The following is a 20,512-nucleotide window of genomic DNA, read 5'->3' on the forward strand; positions in this document are numbered from 1 at the left end:
AAGGCAGTTTTATATGGTTCGACCTAAAAATGCACACAATTTTATGCAACGATATTTACCATTGCTTTTGTGATACCCATTTATTTTAAATTCTGGTTGCAGCACACTAAACTGATTTCACTACCACTTAATCGTCACAGCAACTTTTAAGGTAGGAATAATCATGCTCTCCCATCCTATTGAATACAGAAGGATGTTTATTCCAGGGATGCCCCGATGGCCCAGGTAGTTCCTATTAAGTATTCACTGACCACTTACTCTGTGCTTTAGTCTTTCTCTCATTTAATCTCCCTTAAGAATCTCATGGGATGGGTACCAACAATGACTATGAAGTTTAGAGAGGCCAGGGTTTCTGGCAGAGTTAGGAAGAGAAAGCTTCTTAATTTGAGTAATTTGTGTAGCAGCAAAGATTAAGCTATTTTCAATACCTTGGAGCTAAGACCCAGACCTTGAACCTGGCCTTTGCAGCACCCTAGTTCTTTTTCTTTTCCTATGAGCTTTCCAGAGAAGGGTGTGTGGGTGTGGGCTTGCTTGCTCGCTTAAACTTTCTGCCCGGCCACACTTTTTCCCAGGCCTCTGCACTGGGTGGGGGTGGGCTTTATCCCTGGAACCACTCTCTCCCCTAGCCCAGCCCGCAGCTGGAAGTCTTCACTGATCTCCATCTCTCCTCCCTGCCCCCATCTGGGACGGGAAGGCCGACTGTCTCCCCGTTCTTTTCCAGATGTACGTCTGCCAACCCCCGCCCCCGCCCCACTATTGAAGATGATGAATGAGGACCGGAGAACCGACCTGGTGGGAAAGTGTCCTCGCCTTCAAAAGAGGAGAAAGGAAGTCGCGGGGGTTGGGGGGGGGGGGCGCGGTTGGAGCCTAGTGGCGAGGGGGCCACGAGTCTGGACACCAGGGAGCCTTGTCCCCGCTATTCGGCCAGTAACTTTGCCTCCCTCAGGCAGACATTGGTAAATGCTCCAATTCCTGCACTCCCGTGGAACTTGGGCTGTATTACATCATTTACCGCAACCCGCACAATGCACTCAGGAACTACACCAGTGCTTATTTCCAGTCTTTCCAGAGTCAGGCTCCCAGTACTGCTCCCTGTCCTCCGCAAGATTGCGCTCCAGTCTCCTCCTAGGCTTCCTCTCCGCAGGTCCCTCCCAATTCTTTCTACCATTCTCTGGTGAGGGAGGTGGAGTCGTACCGCCTCTCTGGTTCCTTTAAGGGCCGTCGGCTCCTCCTCTTTCGGAGTCGCGTCTGACGCCGGATGACTGCAGCGAGTTCGGGATGTCTATGCAAATAGGCGCCCCCTGTGAGCCAATGGGGAACGGAGGTGGTGGAACGGTGGACCAATGGGGCGGGGGCGCAGGGGCTCACCATATAAGGAGCGGCCTCGCCATAAAAGGAAACATTGTATCTCTTTATATGGGGGGAAGGGTCGGGGGATCCCTCGCCGCCTGCGCGTGGTCCCGGCCCCCTCCACCCGCCGTCCCCGCGGCGGCCAGCAGCCTCTGCCCCCGGGGGGACGCTGACGGCCGCCCGGCGCGCCGCCGTAGCATACGGACAGGGGGCGCTCCGCGCGGCCTGGGGCAACCCGGGCCACAGGGGCAGGAAAGTGAGGGCCCAGGTCGGCCCGGGCGTGCAGGGGCCCCGGGTTCGCAGCGGCGGCGGCAGCAGCGATAGCGGCACTAGCAACAGCGGGAGCGTCGGGTTGAGCCGGGAAGCCGATGGCGGCGGCGGCGGCGGCGGCTCCAATTCCTCGCTGACTGCCTGTCCGCCCTCCAGCATTGAGCGCCATGTTACCGAGCCAAGCTGGGGCCGCGGCGGCGCTGGGCCGGGGCTCGGCCCTGGGGGGCAGTCTGAACCGGACCCCGACGGGGCGGCCGGGTGGTGGAGGTGGCGGCGGCGGAGGGACTCGCGGGGCTAACGGGGGCCGGGTCCCCGGGAACGGCGCGGGACTCGGGCCGGGTCGCCTCGAGCGAGAGGCTGCAGCAGCAGCGACAACCACCCCGGCGCCCACCGCGGGGGCCCTCTACAGCGGCAGCGAGGGCGACTCGGAGTCGGGCGAGGAGGAGGAGCTGGGCGCGGAGCGGCGCGGCATGAAGCGAAGCCTAAGTGAGATGGAGATCGGCATGGTAGTTGGTGGGCCCGAGGCGGCGGCGGCGGCGGCCACCGGGGGCTATGGGCCGGTGAGCGGCGCGGTGAGCGGGGCCAAGCCGGGTAAGAAGACTCGGGGCCGCGTGAAGATCAAGATGGAGTTCATCGACAACAAGCTGCGGCGTTACACGACCTTCAGCAAGAGGAAGACGGGCATCATGAAGAAGGTACCGGACCGGGAGGCTGGCCGACCACGGGGAACTAGAAGGGTGGGGACGCGCAGGGGGAGCCCAGGAGGAAGGCAGAGCAGTGGCGGAGGTGAGAGGCAGTGAGTCCGCAGGATGTGTGTGGGAGCGGATGGCTATTACCCCCGGAGGGTATTAGGGGAGGGGCCGCCAGGGAAATATGGGTAGAGGGGAGTAGCGGCGAACATCAGGAAATGAGGGGAAAGGCGCCACGGAGTGACGGGCGCGAGTGAGGAACAGGGCCCTTGCGGGAGTGAAGCGGCGAGGAGTGGTAATGGGAGGCTGCGAGACTGCCGGGAGGTGGTTAACGAAACCCAAGGATCAGTAGGTTCAGTAGGCTCTGGTGTTCGGGGAAGGTCGCCAGAAAATCAGGGAACAGAAGGGAAGGAATGGATGCGAGGAGGCTGGAGCAGTGTAACTACAATGAGGGAATGTGTGGGAGGAAGGTGGGCACCACTGAAGTAGTGCTGGCTGGGAGGACAAGAAGGGCTCGCAAGCTCTACGTAAGGGAGGAAGGCAGGAGAAGTGATGCTGCCCTGAACTGCGGGGACCAAAGTAAGTCCTGCGATGGCCGTGTGTCTTCCATGCAACCACTAGAAGCTCCGCACACTCCCTGCAGGACAGACTTCAGAATCAGTCTGGACAAGTGGGACTTCCAGCCCTAGGGAGAATCTGTGCATGGAGTTTGGTGGGAAGGCATGGAGGTTTGCAGAGGTACCTAGAAAATCCGTTCTCCTAGTGTATTTTCCAGTGAAAAGGGGTGAGGAAAGGAGTTGTCTTGGGGAGTAGAAGATAGGGGATAGTATGGAAGAAGAAGAACTGGGAAACAAGCAGCTAGGATCCTGGAAACATTGGCTGTTTATATCTGCCCCATATGAAAGTCAGAGATACTTCCAAGGTGGGTTTGTGGAACTTTGTTGGGGGTGAGGATACCATCTATGAAGTTCCCCTTCCTGGGCTCATGGGAGGGTAGTTAATAGCTGCTAATCTAGCTCCCCTATCTTCTATCACTCAAGACGCTGTTGTATCGAGACAAAAGGAAGGAAAAAAGGCTAGTAGCACAGTATTATAGGGCAGAAGGACAAATGGCAACAGGTTAGCGCCTGTGCAATTTCTGAGAAGAAACATGGGACATTTTAGAGTTTAGATGGCTCTTAAACTCTAAACATTATCCCTAATGTCTTATGTGACTTGCAGTACAGTAGCGAGTTCATCCTGGTCCCTGTGACGGTGAGGAGGGGATGGGAGCCATTTCTCTGTAAGGCCGGGCACCAAGCTGCAATGAGGAGTGCTATACCTGAGCCCCTCTGTGTCCGCCGAGGTTATATGTTCCATCACCATGGCATTGTACCTGTTTGTTTGGGGTATCTGCGGGTCACTAGGGCTGCTCCTGGAGAAGGGGCACGGGGTTTTTCTGCTCTCTAGCTCACCTTCAGATACCCTGATAGGACCTTGCTCTAGAGTCACTGGAGAGGAAGGTCATTATGGGAGTGGGGCTTGACATCACTACATACTACCCTTTCCTACTTCCCAAAGCAAGTAGAGATAAAAAGTTTTGCTGACCTACCCATCTCCTCCCCCTTATCCCCAGGCCTATGAGCTGTCCACGCTGACAGGGACACAGGTGCTGTTGCTGGTGGCCAGTGAGACAGGCCATGTGTATACCTTTGCCACTCGCAAACTGCAGCCCATGATTACCAGTGAGACTGGCAAGGCACTGATTCAGACCTGCCTCAACTCGCCAGACTCTCCACCCCGCTCAGACCCCACCACAGACCAGAGAATGAGTGCCACGGGCTTTGAAGAGACAGACCTCACCTACCAGGTGTCTGAGTCCGACAGCAGTGGGGAGACCAAGGTGTGTTTGGGTCCCCTATGTGAGGGAAAGGAAGGGGAGGGGCTTGACCGGCAGAGAGGGGAGGGGGTTCCTCCCTCTCCCTCAGCAAGGACACGCGGTGGGTGCCCACTGATGCGGAGTGGGGCCGGGTGAGTACCCCTCATCCTAGGAGACAGGTGTCCATCCTCGCTATCCTGACAGGAGGCCGGCCCACTAGATAAGCGGGCGGCCTCCGTGCCCATATAAGGCCGGCTCCGGCTCCACGCCGGCCTCCCGCCTGCAGCCCGCCTGCCTGGCAGGGCCCTTGCATTCCTCCCGCCAGCTGTCTCCCTGCTGGGGGCGGGGGCGTAGCTTAGCCCTGCCCTCCTGGCAGGCTGGGTCACCGGGGAGTAGGAAGTGAGCGCTCATGGGTTCCAGGGCCTTGGGAACGCAGCACTGTCTGCAGGCGGGCTGGCTGACTGGGCTGGAGACTACCTTACTAGGCAGCCACCTACCTCTTCAGGATGTCCGGACCTGGACACGTTAGGGAATGTATTCCCGGCGATAGGGGTGCCGGCCCTAGTTACGCCTCCCCCATCCTTTTCCCGGTTAAGAGAAGGGGCGGGGCTTCCTTCCTAGTTCCTCTGGGGAACTCCACCTTCCTTTTGGCCCTTCACTAACTGACCAATTGGAGGAAGCAGCAGTGTTTGCCTTAGCAACGCCTCCACCAATCAGGGGCTTTGAGCTAGTCTGCCTAGCAAACAACCCCCGCTGACCAACCTCCAGTATTTTGAGACCCCTTAGTTCTCTGGACTTGGCTCTCAGCTTATGGCTTCCTCTTTCCCCTTCTAAAAACAAAGCCTCCCAGAGAGGATAGTCAGTGCTGTAGATTCCCCCCTCTCTTAGTGGCATCTGTAATAATTTTCAAACTCTTAGCAGTAGGGCTCATTTATTCCCAGGAAATCTTGCTGGATGAATGAATTTTTTTGGTAATTGAAATCTTCAGTATTTGTCATAAAGTGCCACACCGCTAAGATTTCTCACTCCAAATCCTAATTAAGTTCTCTGAAACACTCTCAGTCCCTATCTCAGAAGCCTGGGAAATCTGAGCTGGAAGGACCCTTTTAAAGAGGGCACAGTAGTACAGTCCCTCATATTTACAGAAGAGGAAAACTGAAGCTCAGAAAGAGTAATTTTCCCTGGATCATACAAACGGTCATCACCAGACCTGGGAACAGTCCCCGGGAGTCCTGATTCTTCAGCCAGTCTGTTTGCCACAGTCCACTGGGGCAGAGAACTGAGTGAATTATGATAATGATTATCATAATGATTATGATCATCGTAAGAGCAGCAAATACTTACAGCTCTTTTTATGCGCCAGGCACAGTTCTAAGGTTTTTTATGTATGTTAATTTACTTATTCTTTACAACACCTATGGGTAGGTATTAATCTCCCTTTACAGACATGAAACTGGAGTATAGCAGCTCAATAACTTGCCCAAGGGCCAGGCAGCAGGTAAATAGCAGACCTGGGATTTGAACCCAAGCACACTGGTTCCAGTCTGGCTGTCGATTCACGCTAAGTTTCTACGGGGCAGGGTCTGGTAGAGGCTCACTGCTCCGTCTCTGCTCTGGGTGTAGGACTCACTGAAACCAGTGTTCACAGTCACCAACCTGCCGGGTACCACCTCCACCATCCAAACAGCACCTAGCACCTCTACCACCATGCAAGTCAGCAGCGGCCCTTCCTTCCCCATCACCAACTACCTGGCACCAGTATCTGCTAGTGTCAGCCCCAGTGCTGTCAGCAGTGCCAATGGGACCGTGCTGAAGAGTACAGGCAGTGGGCCCGTCTCCTCCGGGGGCCTCATGCAGCTGCCTACCAGCTTCACCCTCATGCCTGGTGAGTCACAAGGGGCAAAGCGAGCATGCTAAGAGTGGGTTTAGTGCTGGCACAAGGAGAACCTCTTCCTCTGCTCAGAAGGAGGGTAAACGGGGGGCCTGAGAGGAGCCTATCATTTCCCAACTGGCAAGCATACCCTTCCCCACAGGGACCCCTACTATCCTTGTCAGTTAGTTTCAACCCTATGCTCTGGCCTTGTCTGGGCAGCCCAGTCCTGTTTTCCCCATTGCCATAGGGACATTCTCTCACTTCCCTACATTGATTGGAAGGCAGATCATGTCCTTGATGGGTCAGTGTCAGTTCACTCAAGAGGGCAGAGGCAAGGCCTAGAACAGGAGGAGGAGGGAAGGGCAAAAGCAGAGGACAGAAGCCCCTGGAGACCAAGAGTCAAGACAGGAAGGGCTTCTTGGGGTCCCATGAAACAGTGATGGGAGCCAGGGAGCAGGGTGCCAAACCCTGGGCATGGGGGTGTTTGAAGGTGTTTGGTGCAGGTGGTAACTGGGTAGGACAATACGAATAGCTCTCTGTGTCTCATAGGTGGGACAGTGGCCCAGCAGGTCCCAGTGCAGGCCATTCAGGTGCACCAGGCCCCACAGCAGGCGTCTCCCTCTCGCGACAGCAGCACAGACCTCACGCAGACCTCCTCCAGCGGGACAGGTATAGCTCAAAGCTCTGTCACCTCCCTGCCCTGCCTCCTTCATGAGACCTAGCAGCAGCTGCTCAGAGAATTTCTTAATATGGAGACTGAGGTTTTTGGCTTTATCCTTATCCTAATTCTTAAGTGAAAGTCAGGTGGGGAATGTCTGGGTTTTGAATCCTGCCTGCAGTAGGGCTGTGGTGGTTAGGAATAGATTAGGGACCATTGAAGCCACCTTCCTCCTCATTTAGTTGAGAAGCCTAAGGCCCAGAAGGGAGAAGTCACTTGTCCAAAGAGTCATATCTGCTTAACTACTAGGAAGGGTTTATAGGGCAGTTGTCTCCTTGTGGGAGGGTGTCCTAGCTTCATAGAAGCAATAATTCCTCTCAGCGTCTCTAGTCATTTCAGAAATGATGAAGCACTTTCAGTAAAGTTACTTTTAAGTTCTTTTTACTTACAATCTTGTCATACATAGTGTGATCTGTGGAGGACCAGCATCACCCTGGAGCTTGACAGAACTGCAGACTATTAAGCCTTACCCCAAACCCACTGAATCAGAATGTGCATTTTTAATAATAACCCCAGGTGACTATATGCACATGTACACTTGAGAAGTGCTTATTTAAAAGATGCCTTTGGTAGCCACATATTTAGGAAAAGGGAGAAGGAGTGAGGACAAATAAAAATGGGGTAACAGAGCTCCCTAAAAGGGGGAGAGTATCTGAGCTTCCTTAGGCTGGGTCAGTCACTGTAATCTTTGTTTTTTCCCATGGCCTTAGGGCCTTGGAATAGAGAATTCAGCAGATAGACAATTGAATAGTACGATGTTATAGGATATAATTAAAGGCTGGTACTGTTGTGCTCAAGAAAAAATAAGGCTTTTCTTAGTTGATGACAGGAAGCAGAGAAACAAGTCTTGTCTAGCTTCTGACCTGGGAAATAGCAAGAGGGCTCTGGAGGCTTAAAATTCCTGGGGGTGAGATGGGAGATATCAGTAAGGACCAGTGTCAGCCTCCCTAACGTGTGTCTGTGTTTGCCAGTGACGTTGCCTGCTACCATCATGACATCATCTGTGCCCACAACTGTGGGCGGCCACATGATGTACCCTAGCCCCCACGCGGTGATGTATGCACCCACCTCGGGCCTGACTGATGGCAGCCTCACCGTGCTCAATGCCTTCTCCCAGGCGCCATCCGCCATGCAGGTGTCCCACAGCCAGGTCCAGGAGCAAGGTGAGTGGGGAGCAGGGCTGAGGAAAGGAGGACCGTTGCCTCCCTTACACACACACACACACACACACACACACACACTCTCTCTCTCTCTCTCTCTCTCTCTCTCTCTCTCTCAAATGCCCCTCTACCAGATGTATATAGCCACACACATACACAAACTAGGATGTGCACACATATTCCTACACATATACACACAGAGATGCTTGCACACACACGCTGGCACCCATGTTTGTCCACTTGGATACTCATGCACACTTGAACACACACTCACATGCATACCTGGACACAGGTGGACACTCACTCTAGGGCACTTATATCTGAGATTCACCCAGTCATTTGTGCATTTATCAGCACTGCTCCAATAGCTGGAAGTTTCTTTTGAGCAAGCAATTTGAAGTATCGCCTGTTTTCCAACGCAGGTGGCGTCCCGCAGGTGTTTCTGACAGCTCCATCTGGGACAGTGCAGATCCCTGTGTCTGCAGTTCAGCTTCACCAGGTAGGTGGGAGCCCCTCTGATCCCATGCCAGCCAGCCAGCTACTACTTTATCTTGACCTTGGGGATTCCATTACCAGTTGGTCAAAGCTACGATCCCTAGCCAGGAGGCCTATCTATTTTCCTGGTCAGGACTGTGGCGGGCAGGCAGACAAGCAGAAGGAGCCTGAGCTGGCTGATCAGTTCCTGCCCCCATTTCCTTACATACCCACTTCCCTCCAGATGGCTGTGATAGGGCAGCAGGCCGGGAGCAGCAGCAGCAACCTCACCGAATTACAGGTGGTGAACCTGGACGCCGCCCATAGCACCAAGAGTGACTGATCCGCCCTACCGCCCTGGACAGATGGCCCAAGGGACGGCACCACTTATTTATTGTTGCCTTTTCACGTTTTCTTTACACACATGTTGACGGGCCGCAGGAGGGAGGCAGGGAGGAGCAGTGGGTAGCCACAGGACTGAGCCCTCTCACTCCAGCCAAAGAAATGGGCCAGCCTACCCTCCACCCTGTCCTCCCTCACTCTCCCCTCCTTCTGGCTCCACCTCCCGTTTCTGTTGATGGTGGGGCTGCCCTCCCTCCTCAGACTGCCCTTGCCAGCTTGGCTCCATGTTTGCCATGAGTATTAGCTTTCCCAGTGGGACCGTGCCCCATCTTCCCACAACAGGTCTCTGTGGGACTAGGCACTGTGTCCCCCCACCCCTGAGGAAGCAGTTGGGGTCCTCTGCCCAGCCTTCTTGCTGACCCTACAGTCAGCACTGTGTCTGCCACAGGCTGGGTCGATAGAGCCCTCTCCCTGCCCCTCAGGGAGCCAGCTGGGGAGATGGGGCTTCTTCCCTCATGCCGCTGCCCGCTGCCCCTATAGCTCCCAAGAAGCTGAGCTTGTGCATGGAGCAGGTTCCTGGGGCTGCCTGCCCTGCCTTGCCGCTCCTTTTGGAAGTTCAGGGGCTCCTGGGTTGGAGGGAACCATCATTGTTCCCTCTCCCCGTCTTCCCCCCTCTCCTCCCAGCTGCTTTACTCAAAGTTGATTTTGAACTTTTTATTTGAGGAGACGAAGTGAAAACAAATCTATAAATATATATTTTTAAAATATTTAACTTTTTTTATGGCGTTTTTCTCATCCCCCTCCCTGCCCAAGCTCCCCTTCCCTGGGGAGCCTTGGGGCTCCCCAGAACTGGCTGGGCCTCTGGGGACAGAGCCACCCCATCAGCTTGGGGCCCACCAGTGTGGGGGGGGGGGAGATTCTGGGATCGCCCGGTCCTGGGTTGTTTCCAGGAGAAAACCGGGGGAGGGGCCCTCAGGCCATGCCCCAACGGGGTGGGGAGGGTGACCCACAGCTCTGGGCCTCTTTTTGCCCTCTAGGGCTGTTGCTAGGGAGAGGGAAGAGGGAGACCAAATGTGGGGGTGGGAGTGGGAGGGTGTCAGGTAGAGAAAACTGACTTCATTTGTGCCACATGCATGGGCATTGCAGCCTTGTGCTCCCCAGGCCTGCAGCTACCTGGGGCCCAAGTTGCAGTGAGCAGGGTGGGGTCTGGGAGGGGGTGAGAGGCAGGAAAGGGGGTCAGAAAAAAGTGGGAGCAGCTCTTGGGCTGAGTGCAGCGATAGGGGAGCCAGAAGTGGGCAGCTCTCCCAGGGAGTGAGCAGCTACTGTAACTTTTTAAAATTAAGACAAAAAGCCTTGAAGAAAATGACTTTATTTTTCTAAGTGTAACCTCAGTATTTATGTAATTTGTACAGGGGCCGTGCCCCACCCTCTTCTGCCCCCTTTGGGGTAGACCTTCAGGGTGGGCCAACACACAGGTAGGATCTTTTACCCTGTGTCAGAGCCCACCTTCACCATGGATATCCAGAAAGGAAGCTTTTTCAGAATGGTGGCAGATGGGGTGGAGTTTTATTAACCCTATGTCTGCCTTCAGTAGGAACAAGCCTGCTTCTGCGATTAGGTGAAGGGGTGGGGGAAGATTTTACGCACAGCCTAGTTATCAAGGGGATGATTTGCCGACATTTTTTTAGAACCCCCTAACCTCTAACCCCCATTGCTGTCTTGCCCTAGTTTGGGGTGCCAAGATGAAAGTCACCTTTCTGGGCTTTCTCCTGGAGACAGCTGGGCTTTTGGGTGGATTACAAGGCTGGGGCATGGCAAATCAGGGGCCAGAGAGTTGGAGGGCTTGGGACTCAGGTCTGTAACTGCCCAGCCCTTTTCTCTGCTCGTTTCACTCCACCCTCACTCACTCACTCCCCACTCCCCCACCCAGGGGAGGAGACTTTGATGAATTCTTCCTCTCCTTCCCACAAAAGACAGACCCAGTGAGTGAATCAGGCAAAGTGCTTATAATGTGTGTTGTGTGAGCATAGCCTTGGGAGAACATGTGTGCATCAGGGATAAGGTGGCATTTACATGTGCAGCAACCCTTGGTGTTTCCCTTCCTTGGTGGCTCTGGGGTGTGTGTGTGTGTGCTTGAGTGAATGTATGTGTGTGAATGTGGGGTGTGTGTAAGTGGTTTCTACTTCCCCTGGGATGCTGACCCAGGAATAGTGGACATGGTCACAGTCCTATGTACAGAGCTTTCTTTTGTATTAAAAAAAAAATACTCTTTCAATAAATGTATCATTTTTGTGCACAGACTGTGGGGTCTTTGCCTCTGTTTTTCCATCTAGGGAGGGGCGGAGGTATGAACACGAATCAAACTCCAAAAGTTGCTACTCTGAGAAGGAAGCCTGGCTGCTTGATTGAAAACAGCAGTGCTAAGGGGTGCTTTGTGCTGTTGAACTCTGTACAATTTAATTTAAGGAACATTTCGCAGGGCTGGGGACTTCATGTGCAGGGCTTGTTAGGTGCTTAGGTCAAGCCAGAGATAAGCAATTTCAATTAATAGAAAGTGACTCAACCAATACAAAGTATTGCCGAGGGGTTTGGAGAACTCATGGCCACGTGACCTAGTGAAAATTCAAAAGGACAGCTTTAGGGTGGGTCGCTAGGTTTCAGAGAGATGAGGAAGGCAGGCCCAGGGATATGGGGGGGGGTGCCTCAAAGTTGATTGTAGATGTGAAGGGTTGCCTACCGCTGCAAAGACGAGCAACGTGACAGCGTTCGCGGGCTCAGCCCGCAGTGTGGCCCCGGCTTCCCCCCACCCCTAAACAATGGCCTGTAGGTACTACGCATGCTCCACTTCGAGCTGTTCAGCCTCTTGCCTGACTGTGGGCCGTGAAAGGACCCGTAGATACCCGGCTAGGCGTGCACTCGCTGTGTGACCCGGAAGGGAGCTGCTAGGGGGCGGGGCCAGGACAGCGGGACCAGCAGCGGTGTTCCAGCGATTGCCGAGCCCGGCAGTGGGAGGTGAGAGGAGAGTTCTGTGCCAGCCTGATCCTTGCCCTGTCCCTCCCTGGTCCCTTACCCATTTTCTGTGGGGCTAACGACGCGAGCCAGGTCTTGATCCCTGAAATCTGCCTATTTTTGTCAGTCTCCTCAGACCGTGTCCGTCTCCTAACCCACCCCATCCCCGCCCCTGCTCATCCCACTCCTGCTCACCCCACACCCCAAACCTGTGCCGTTCTGGCCTTCTGCACCGCCTCTGCTGGTCTGTAAGCTTGGGCCTGACCTTGTTACCTGCACCGACCTGCCGTCTCATCCTCGCGTGCGAACCTCACCTTCATGCCTTAGTTTATCGCTCCCAATAGTAATCCATCCCCCTAAATTTAGCCCTATCCGATTGTTCTGCCTCTCAGTTGTTCACCAAGTCACTGGTTACCTCCCAGTCTTGCCCCGCCCCCTGGTAACTAGACCCTTGCCTCAGTGGAGATCCATACCCTGTATTTATCCTCCTCTCCACATCTTTTTAACATTCTTATCTATCCTTGTACCCCAACATGACCCCTGTCCTGATCCCCATTTCTTTCATCCTGGTTTACCTTACATTCTTATTCTGGCCGTTCCCCGCTGCCCCCACACTGCTTTATATCACACCTCTTTCCTGATTACTAGCATAGCCGTCACTCTGCTCCCCTTTATAATCTTCTGGCTTAACAATGTTCCATTTATCTGAGGACTACTCCTGCCTTCTCCACCTAAGAATAATATTAGATCATGTTTACTGAGCACTCACTATGTGCTAGGTTAGAGGCTGTTCTAAGTGCTTTACAGGGGTGATCTTCAGTTTTTACCACTGTATAAGTTAGGTATGAATATTATTACCACCTTGCACAGGAGAAAACTGAGGCTCAAGATTAAGTAACTTTTCCAAAACTACGTACATAGTAAGTCAATGAGCCAGAATTCAGAGTCCCATTTATCTCTGAAATCTGCATATATTGCCTCTCTAATACCTACTTCACCATCTCTGACCTCATTCTCTACCCTTCAACTCCATGATTACCACCTTCATCTATATCTAGCCGACTTAGACCCTCACCATACATATAGAATAAGTGGAACATGGTGTCTGGTCTTTTCCCTCCGTTTCATCTGGCTCCCTACACTCCTCTCCCCTTCACAATACTCTTATATACTTTCCCCATCCAGCCATCTGGATGTGGGGATCCACAGCCCAGCCTCCTTTCATCTCTATTCTCTATATCTGTCCTGTTCCACTCCTTTATGTCCACATTCCAGCTTTACCCTGTCGTTTATACCCCTTGCCCTGCCCCTCCCCCACCCTGACTTTCCTCACCTGGCCCGGGTCACCCCCATGCTGCTGTTCCTCCTGCTCATTCATGTCATTCATCTGAGTCCTGATCTGTATCCCTCAGATACCCTGCTGTTCTGCCAAGACTGTCCTACTTAACTGTCAACTCTTTTTGTTACCTTGCCTGTTCTCATCTTCCACATAACCTCTTCATTTCTTAAACCTCTTCGTTTCATCATCATCTGTTTCACTCCATTCCCCTTCTCTTATAAAGCCCAAAATATGTTCAAGTTATTCATCTCATCCTATTCTTGGCCTTTCTATTTGACCTCTAAATTCCATCATGCAACCTTCAGTTAACCACCTGCCCTGTCTTGTGTCTCAAGATTCCACCCCCTCCATGGAGTCTTTTCCCTTTTCCATATTGCCTTTATCTTTCTCTGTGTCCCAGGAGGTCTGGATGGTGGGGGAACAGCGCACTGGGGACCTCTTGGTGCCCCTGGGGCCCCGGCTGCAGGCATATCCTGAAGAACTTATTCGACAGCGTCCTGGGCATGACGGGCATCCTGAATACCTGATCCGATGGAGTGTCCTGAAGTGTGGGGAAGTGGGTAGAGTGGGTGTAGAAGAGGGCAAGGCCGAGCACATCCTCATGTGGCTGTCAGCCCCCGAGGTCTACGCCAACTGCCCCATGCTGTTAGGTGAGTGGGCACTATCTAAAGGACCTCAGCATGAACCAGCTGGGGGTTCAGGAACCTTTCCCCGAGATCCAGGAGGCCTGGATGATGTGTCAATGGGAGAGATGGAGGCTGATGTACGGGCGCTGGTGCAGAGGGCTGCCAGGCAGCTGGCAGAAGGTGGGACCTCGAGCCTCACAGCTGCTGTGCTCCACACTATCCATGTGCTCAGTGCCTACGCCAGCATCAGGCCCCTCGCTGGGGTCTTCAGGGAGACAGGAGCCCTGGACCTGCTCATGCACATGTTGTGCAACCCTGAACCTCAGATCCGTCGGAGTGCGGGCAAGATGCTGCAGGCTCTGGCAGCCCACGATGCTGGTAAGAGACAACCAGGGGAGGAAGGAAAGCACTGGACAGAATGGGGTCATAAAAAATAAGAACAGAAAGAAGAAAGATTTTCCAACTGTAGGACCAATGCAATGCAAAGGGAAAATATAGATTAATGAGCTATTACTTATTAATCTACACAGGATAAAATGATAGAACCTGGTTTATTTGTTCATTCTCAGTGCAGTGACAGAGAATAGTGTAGGTTTAAATTTTTAACCTGTGGGTTGAGAGTCATTAGTTGGTTGTGTAACCAGTTTGATGAGTTACAAGCAACATTTTTTAAAAATGTAAAATACTACTGTGTAGCAGTTAAGGTAAGTTTTGTAGCATGCAATATATTTTTCAGTTATATATGTGTACATTTATATCAGGCTACCATGTAAAATGTATATCATTGTGAATCTGGGTCCCAAAGAAGTAAAAGCCTCTGGGAGGGGATATTCAGCCTAGAAAAGGCAGAGGGAAAGTGTTGGGGATTGGGGAGAAGATACGGACTGGGTGTGGATTGCAGGGAGTCGGGCTCACGTCCTTCTGTCACTGAGCCAGCAAGATGGCATTGAGCAGCACATGGATTTTGACAGCCGCTATACTTTGCTGGAGCTGTTTGCAGAGACCACGTCCTCTGAGGAGCACTGCATGGCCTTCGAGGGCATTCATCTGCCTCAGGTACTCGAGTGGTTGTGGGGACAATGCTGTTCAAGACCTTGGGCATCGTTTCTGAAGATGTGGGTCAGGACTATATCAACACCAGAGCCACTTGGGGAGATTGTTAAAATGAAAGTTCATGCCCCCCCACCACCACTCAAAACTTCCAAGGTTAGAACCCAGGAATCTGTTTTAAGACACAGATTCCTCGTGTGTTTTGATATAGTCATAGTTTGAGAACTACAGGTATGTGGATGAGGCCTTTTTATTTTTCTATAGAGGGCGGTGTTGAGGGGAAAGGAGAGGGGCCCAAGCTCAGAGGTGAACCTATACCACAGACTGTGTCCTACAGATCCCAGGAAAGCTGCTCTTCTCCCTGGTGAAACGCTACCTATGTGTCACTTCCCTGCTGGATCAGCTGAATAACAGTCCAGAGTCAGGGGCTGGAGCCCCAGGCTCCCTGTCCCCAAGGGAGGAGTTCGCCTGGGAGAAAAGCCGGGGGCAGCAAGAGCTGGAGTTCAGTATGGCTGTGGGTAACCTCATCTCCGAGCTCGTGCGGAACATGGGCTGGGCCCAGAACTTCAGTGAAAGGAGCATGTTGCCTCCCCGGCCATCCCGGTCCATCTTTCAGCCCTGCATGTCAGGCCCTAGCCTTTTACTCCCCACCATTGTTGCCACCCCCAAAAAGCAAGGGCGGGCCTTCCGCCAGCGTTTTGAGTTCTCTAGCCGTAGTGGCTATGGTGAATATGTGCAACAGACATTGGTACCGGGGATGCGAGTGCGGATGCTGGATGACTATGAGGAGATCAGTGCTGGGGACGAGGGCGAGTTCCGGCAGAGCAACAATGGCGTGCCCCCTGTGCAGGTGAGCAAGCGCATGGTGGTGGGACACTGTTGGGGATCTTTTTTGGAAGATACATAGCTAGGGGCTCTGGCAGGCCACCCAAGGAGAAAACTCCCAAGGGAGCTAGAATGGTTAGAGGGGGATCAGCAATTAAACGGGGGCCTTTGGAGGGGGCTGAGAAAATCCGGCAGGAGTAGGTGGGCTGTGAGGTCAAGGAGGGACTCACACTCAGGAAGCAGAACTCATACATGGAAACATGTGCACCCCCACCCCCCACCACTGCCCACTGGTGGAGCTGGCTGGGAGGCAGTGTAGGAGCAGAGGCCATCAGGGTTAGGAAGAGATGAGAAGCAGGGCCTTCCGTAATAGGGGAAGGGAGCCTTTTGTTATATGGAGTTTTCCCAAGCCTAGCCAGGTGTGCATCTGAGGGCTGTATGCCCCAGGTCTGGGCCCAGCATGTCCTCTCAAGCCTGCCCAGCCCAGGGCCCAGAGGGTGAACCCTCTCTCTTCTCGTTCCCTCTCTCCTGTACCAGGTCTTCTGGCAGTCGATGGGTCGTACCTACTGGGTGCACTGGCACATGTTAGAGATCCTGGGCCCCGAAGAAGCTGCAGAGGATACAGCTTCAGCAGCCATGGAGAAGGGGGCAGGGGCCGCTATGTTGGGCACAGGTGAGGTGAGCCTTGGAGGGGACATTGACAGTCCCTGAACAGAGGAGGACTGGCCAGAATGAAGCCACTCCTAACCAGGAGCTGCCCCAGAGATTCAGAAATCCACTGTATTCCTGGTGGATGCTGAGACCCCTATGCCTACATTCTCAGCACTTCCCCCCTGGGACTGGAAGCCTGTGGATGGGCTGTACTCTTTGCCATATCTCCAGCCTGAGCCTCAGAAGAATGAGAAATTGGGATATCTGACCCAGGCTGAGTGGTGGGAGCTGCTCTTCTTCATCAAGAAGTTGGACATATGTGAGCAGCAGCCAATTTTTCAGAGTCTTCGGGAGAACCTGGATGAGGTATTACAGGCCTGAGACACCCAGGGGTTGGTAGTGGAGTTAGAGGAGAGATCAGAGGTGGGGTTGTCCAAGGGAGTTCTACACACAGGAGTGCTTAGGAGGAAGCTGGTGCTATAGGTTAGAGAGTGTGAAGGGTCCTGCTGGGGGAGGAGACAAATACTTTGAGGGTCTGGTACATAGAAGGTATGCAAGGCATGGCAGGAGGTGGCCACCCTTCCATTGACTCTCCCCAGGACCTTTGTGTCTCCTTGTTCCTGAAATGTATACCCTTTCTGTTGACAGACGCTGGATGAACAGGCCCTAGGCGAAATCTCTGTACCCAGAGCGGCGGCTGAGAGTCTGCTACAGGTTCTCAGTAATCGGTTTGAGGGGAGCACCCTCAGTGACCTACTTAACTCTCACATCTACACCAAGTATGGGCAGCGACCTGATGCAGTAAGCGGCTCATCCTCTTCACGAAGTCACTCCTGTACCCTAGATCCAGAAGAGGAGTCCACGGTGGAGGCTAGGTTCTCAGAGGAAGAGACTGAGTCCTCCAAAGCAAAGGCTGATCCCCATACAGCAGAGGCAGGGCCTGCCCAGGGGAAAACAGAGCCCCCCACGGCACAGAGTGATTCACAGCTGTTTAACCAGCTTCTGGTGACTGAGGAGATGGCTCTGCCCCCCGAGATAAAGGAGGCTGCCAGTGGTAAGTTAGGTGCTGGGAGGGGTGGCAAAGAAGTTAAAAAAAGTCCCAGGTGGTCCCAGAGAAGTGGGTAGTTAGGGTAGAGGGAAAGCCATGGAGTAAGGTCACATTTGCACAGGAAAATGCTTTAGATGCATGTATCCATTTTTCTTCCTTTGGCCTTGATTATATCTGATCAGTCACGGCTCCCTTTCTTCAGTATCCCTGGAAAAAGAGGGCCCGTTATCCAGAGTATCTTTATCTTCGTTGTTTGACTATTAAATGCTTTACACGGAATTGGATAAGTTCTGAATGTAAGCTACAGTAATGGGTAATGTATTAAAATGTCATTGGGCTAACTGGGCTTGACCTCTTGAGGATTTCCAGCATGGAGGTGCCACATTTTCTTAAGCCAGTGCCTTTCCCTTATCAATTTCAGAAATGGCTAGAGCCTTGCGGGGTCCAGGTCCACGCAGTTCCCTGAATCAGCAAGTGGCGGCTGTTGTAGCTACGGTGCAGATATCCAGCTCGGACACAAACCTGCAGCTTTCAGGGCTCTATGCCCTCTCTCTCGCTGTGGAGGAGGCCATTGAGCAGGACCACCCTCTGGTCCGTCCTGACAGATCTCTGAGGTTGGAGTGGTGGAGAGGGAAGAGGTTTTCGTTTAAGCTGGGGGGGGCAGAGGAGTAGTAGGGTGGGAAGGAACTGTGAGATCAAGAATCAGAAAGGTAAGGAATGAAAGGAGGGTCAGCCTGAGAAGCATTAGAGCAAGAAGGTAAAATATTATCATGGCTAATACTGTTGGAGCATTTATTCTTCGCTAGGCTCTGCTTAAAGTTTTACTTGCAATCTCTAATTAAGTCCTCCTCTCACCTGAGAGAGATTTGCTCCTATTCTTATCCCATGGTATGGGTGAAGAAACTGAGGCTTAGAGAATTTAACTAACTTGTTTGACAGAAAGCAGAGCTAGGATTGAAAACTAGGTTCTTTTGTCTCTAGCTCTTGAGGGTTTTTTTCCCCTTTTCTTTCCCCTTCTCTTTTCCTCCCTCCCTACTTTCTTCCCATTTTAAAAGGTTTTTTTTTTTTTTATGATTCCTTAATTATATAAATAATATACAAATATATTCTCATTTTAAAAGATCTGAAGTCTGTAAAAAAAGAACGTAGAATAAAAAGCTAAAGTTCTTTTTCACCACTGTTATTCTGGCATGTATCCTTCAGACCTTTTCCAGATTTACATTTGTTAGTGTATTTGGATACAGGACATTTCCTGAGTTTGTGTTTTAATATATGTGATGACACACAAGTTGTTTCTGCAACGTTTCCCCCACACTCAGAACATCTGAGAGAGCTCCCCATGTCGGTCTGCGTGGGGCTGCCTCAGTAGTTTCACTCTGCACGGGACTCTGCAATACGATCATGCACAAGTTCAGATACAGTGTTCTAATGGACCTGTTTTCTCGTGTCTGCCAACGCTGGACATTAATATATTTTAAAAATCTATGAGATTGGCAAAATTTGATTGGTATCTCCTTGTGTTAATTTCTTGGTTCTATGACATAAGGCATATTTGCATACATTTGTCGTGTTTCTTCTATAAATACTCTGTTTTTATCCTTTGCCCACTTTCTCACTGGGTCTTTGTCTTTTTAAAATTGATTTATAGGCATTCTGGATATTAATCTGTTATTTATGTTTCAAATATCTTGCTTGCCTTTTTAAAAAATCCTGTTAACTATTTTCTAAATATAAAGTGATTCCTGCTCACTGTAAAAAAATTAGAAAATTATGGAGGTAAAAATCATCTGAAAATTTTTATTTCAGATGTAGAGGTAGTCACTGTTAATGTTTTGGTAAACATCCTTACTTATATTTCTATACCTATTCATGGGTATTCCCTATATATATTAACTTGTTTGTCAGAAATCATGACTACAAAAGGGGATATATATTTAAAGTGTATTTGACGCAAATCGAAGTCCTCATAAAGCACATGAGAAAAGACAGGTAAAAACAGAACTTTACCAGTACCTTTATTTACTTTTCCAGAACTTCTCCTTTTGTGTTCCTTTACTCTATGGTTCATAGGCCACCTCCTCAATATGTATCTCTGTCACTGTCAAGGGAGATGTCAGTCCTGGTTTCTTTTCCCCTCTTGTCATGCTCACTGTGATCTAGGGACTCTGGAAGTACTTCTTCCTGCCCTCCCGGTCAGCATTTCCTCTGGACTCTCTCTCTAACTCATCATGTTACTTACCTGTTAAGGTTGTGGACGGTGCCTTTCACTGTGCTAATATGTTAGATTTTATTTTTCTTTTTTTTAAATGATTTTATTTATTTTTAGAGAAAGGGGAACAGAGGGGGGAAGGGAGGGAGAAAGAGAGGGGGAGAAACATCAATGTGTAGTTGCCTCTCGCATGCCCCGCACTGGGGACCTGGCCCACAGCCCAGGCATGTGCCCTGCCTGGGAATTGAACCGGTGGCCCTTTGGTTCACAGGCTGGCCCTCAATCAACTGAGCAACACTAGCCAGGTCTGACATGTTAGATTTTTAATGTCGTTACAGTTTTCAACCTTTTCTTGGCTTCTAGATTTTGTGCCCTCCTTAAGAAGATCTATCCTATTTCAGGATTACAAAAATATTTCCTTATATTTTCTAAAAATATCTATGCTTTTGTTTTTTACATTTATTTAAAAATATTTGCAATTTATTTTTGCAAATGTAGTGAAGCAGAGTTCCAGCTTAATTTTTTTTCAGATAGGTAGCCAGGTGTCTCCATGTGACATTTTACGTGGTCCTTCCTATCCCTACTGGCTGAAGATGCTGCCCTTGTCTCTCTTCTCATCTATTGATCTGTTTGGCTGCCCTGTATTATTTCCAGAGTTTTAATTATTAGAAGTTTATATTTATATTTTGATGACTATTAGGCAAGTCTACCATTATTTCTTTACAAACACTGTTGACATTTTCGCATATTTTCTCTTCCTGGGCCTGGATCTGTCTGTCTTTTTTTTTTTTTTTTTTTTTTTAAAACAAACAAACTTTAAAGCCCTGGCTGGTGTGGCTCAGTGGATTGAGTGCTGGCCTGAGAGCCAAAGGGTTGCTGGTTTGATTCCCAGTCAGGGCACATGCCCGGGTTGCGGGCCGAGAGGCAACCCGTCAGTGTTTCTCCCACCCATTGGTGTTTCTCTGCCTCTTTTCTTTCTCCCTTCCACTCTCTCTAAAAAGAAAGAAATAAAATCTTTTAA

At 51.4% G+C, this 20,512-nt stretch overlaps 2 protein-coding genes across 2 annotated transcripts in view; both read left to right on the forward strand.

Moving 5' to 3' along the window:
• Positions 1–1,449: 1,449 nt before the first annotated feature.
• On the forward strand, positions 1,450–9,778 carry SRF (serum response factor). The gene is made up of 7 exons (XM_054569394.1): positions 1,450–2,315; positions 3,925–4,191; positions 5,791–6,052; positions 6,590–6,709; positions 7,730–7,921; positions 8,341–8,417; positions 8,637–9,778. The coding sequence occupies exons 1-7, from the start codon at positions 1,788–1,790 to the stop codon at positions 8,733–8,735; spliced, it is 1,545 nt and encodes a 514-aa protein (XP_054425369.1). The 5' UTR covers positions 1,450–1,787; the 3' UTR covers positions 8,736–9,778.
• Positions 9,779–13,482: 3,704 nt separating this feature from the next.
• The window catches only part of CUL9 (cullin 9), a 33,674-nt gene continuing 26,644 nt past the window's right edge, over positions 13,483–20,512 (forward strand). The window contains exons 1-7 of the mRNA XM_054569395.1: positions 13,483–14,086; positions 14,610–14,764; positions 15,096–15,608; positions 16,121–16,256; positions 16,407–16,600; positions 16,883–17,288; positions 17,704–17,896. Of these exons, the coding sequence (XP_054425370.1) occupies positions 13,492–14,086; positions 14,610–14,764; positions 15,096–15,608; positions 16,121–16,256; positions 16,407–16,600; positions 16,883–17,288; positions 17,704–17,896 (2,192 nt within the window). The 5' untranslated portion in view covers positions 13,483–13,491. The remainder of the gene's footprint in view (positions 14,087–14,609; positions 14,765–15,095; positions 15,609–16,120; positions 16,257–16,406; positions 16,601–16,882; positions 17,289–17,703; positions 17,897–20,512) is intronic.

This window comes from Pteronotus mesoamericanus, unplaced genomic scaffold (genome assembly GCF_021234165.1).
Source record: "Pteronotus mesoamericanus isolate MK-2021 breed Mesoamerican mustached bat unplaced genomic scaffold, CSHL_Meso_final contig_20, whole genome shotgun sequence".
NCBI lineage: Eukaryota > Metazoa > Chordata > Mammalia > Chiroptera > Mormoopidae > Pteronotus > Pteronotus mesoamericanus.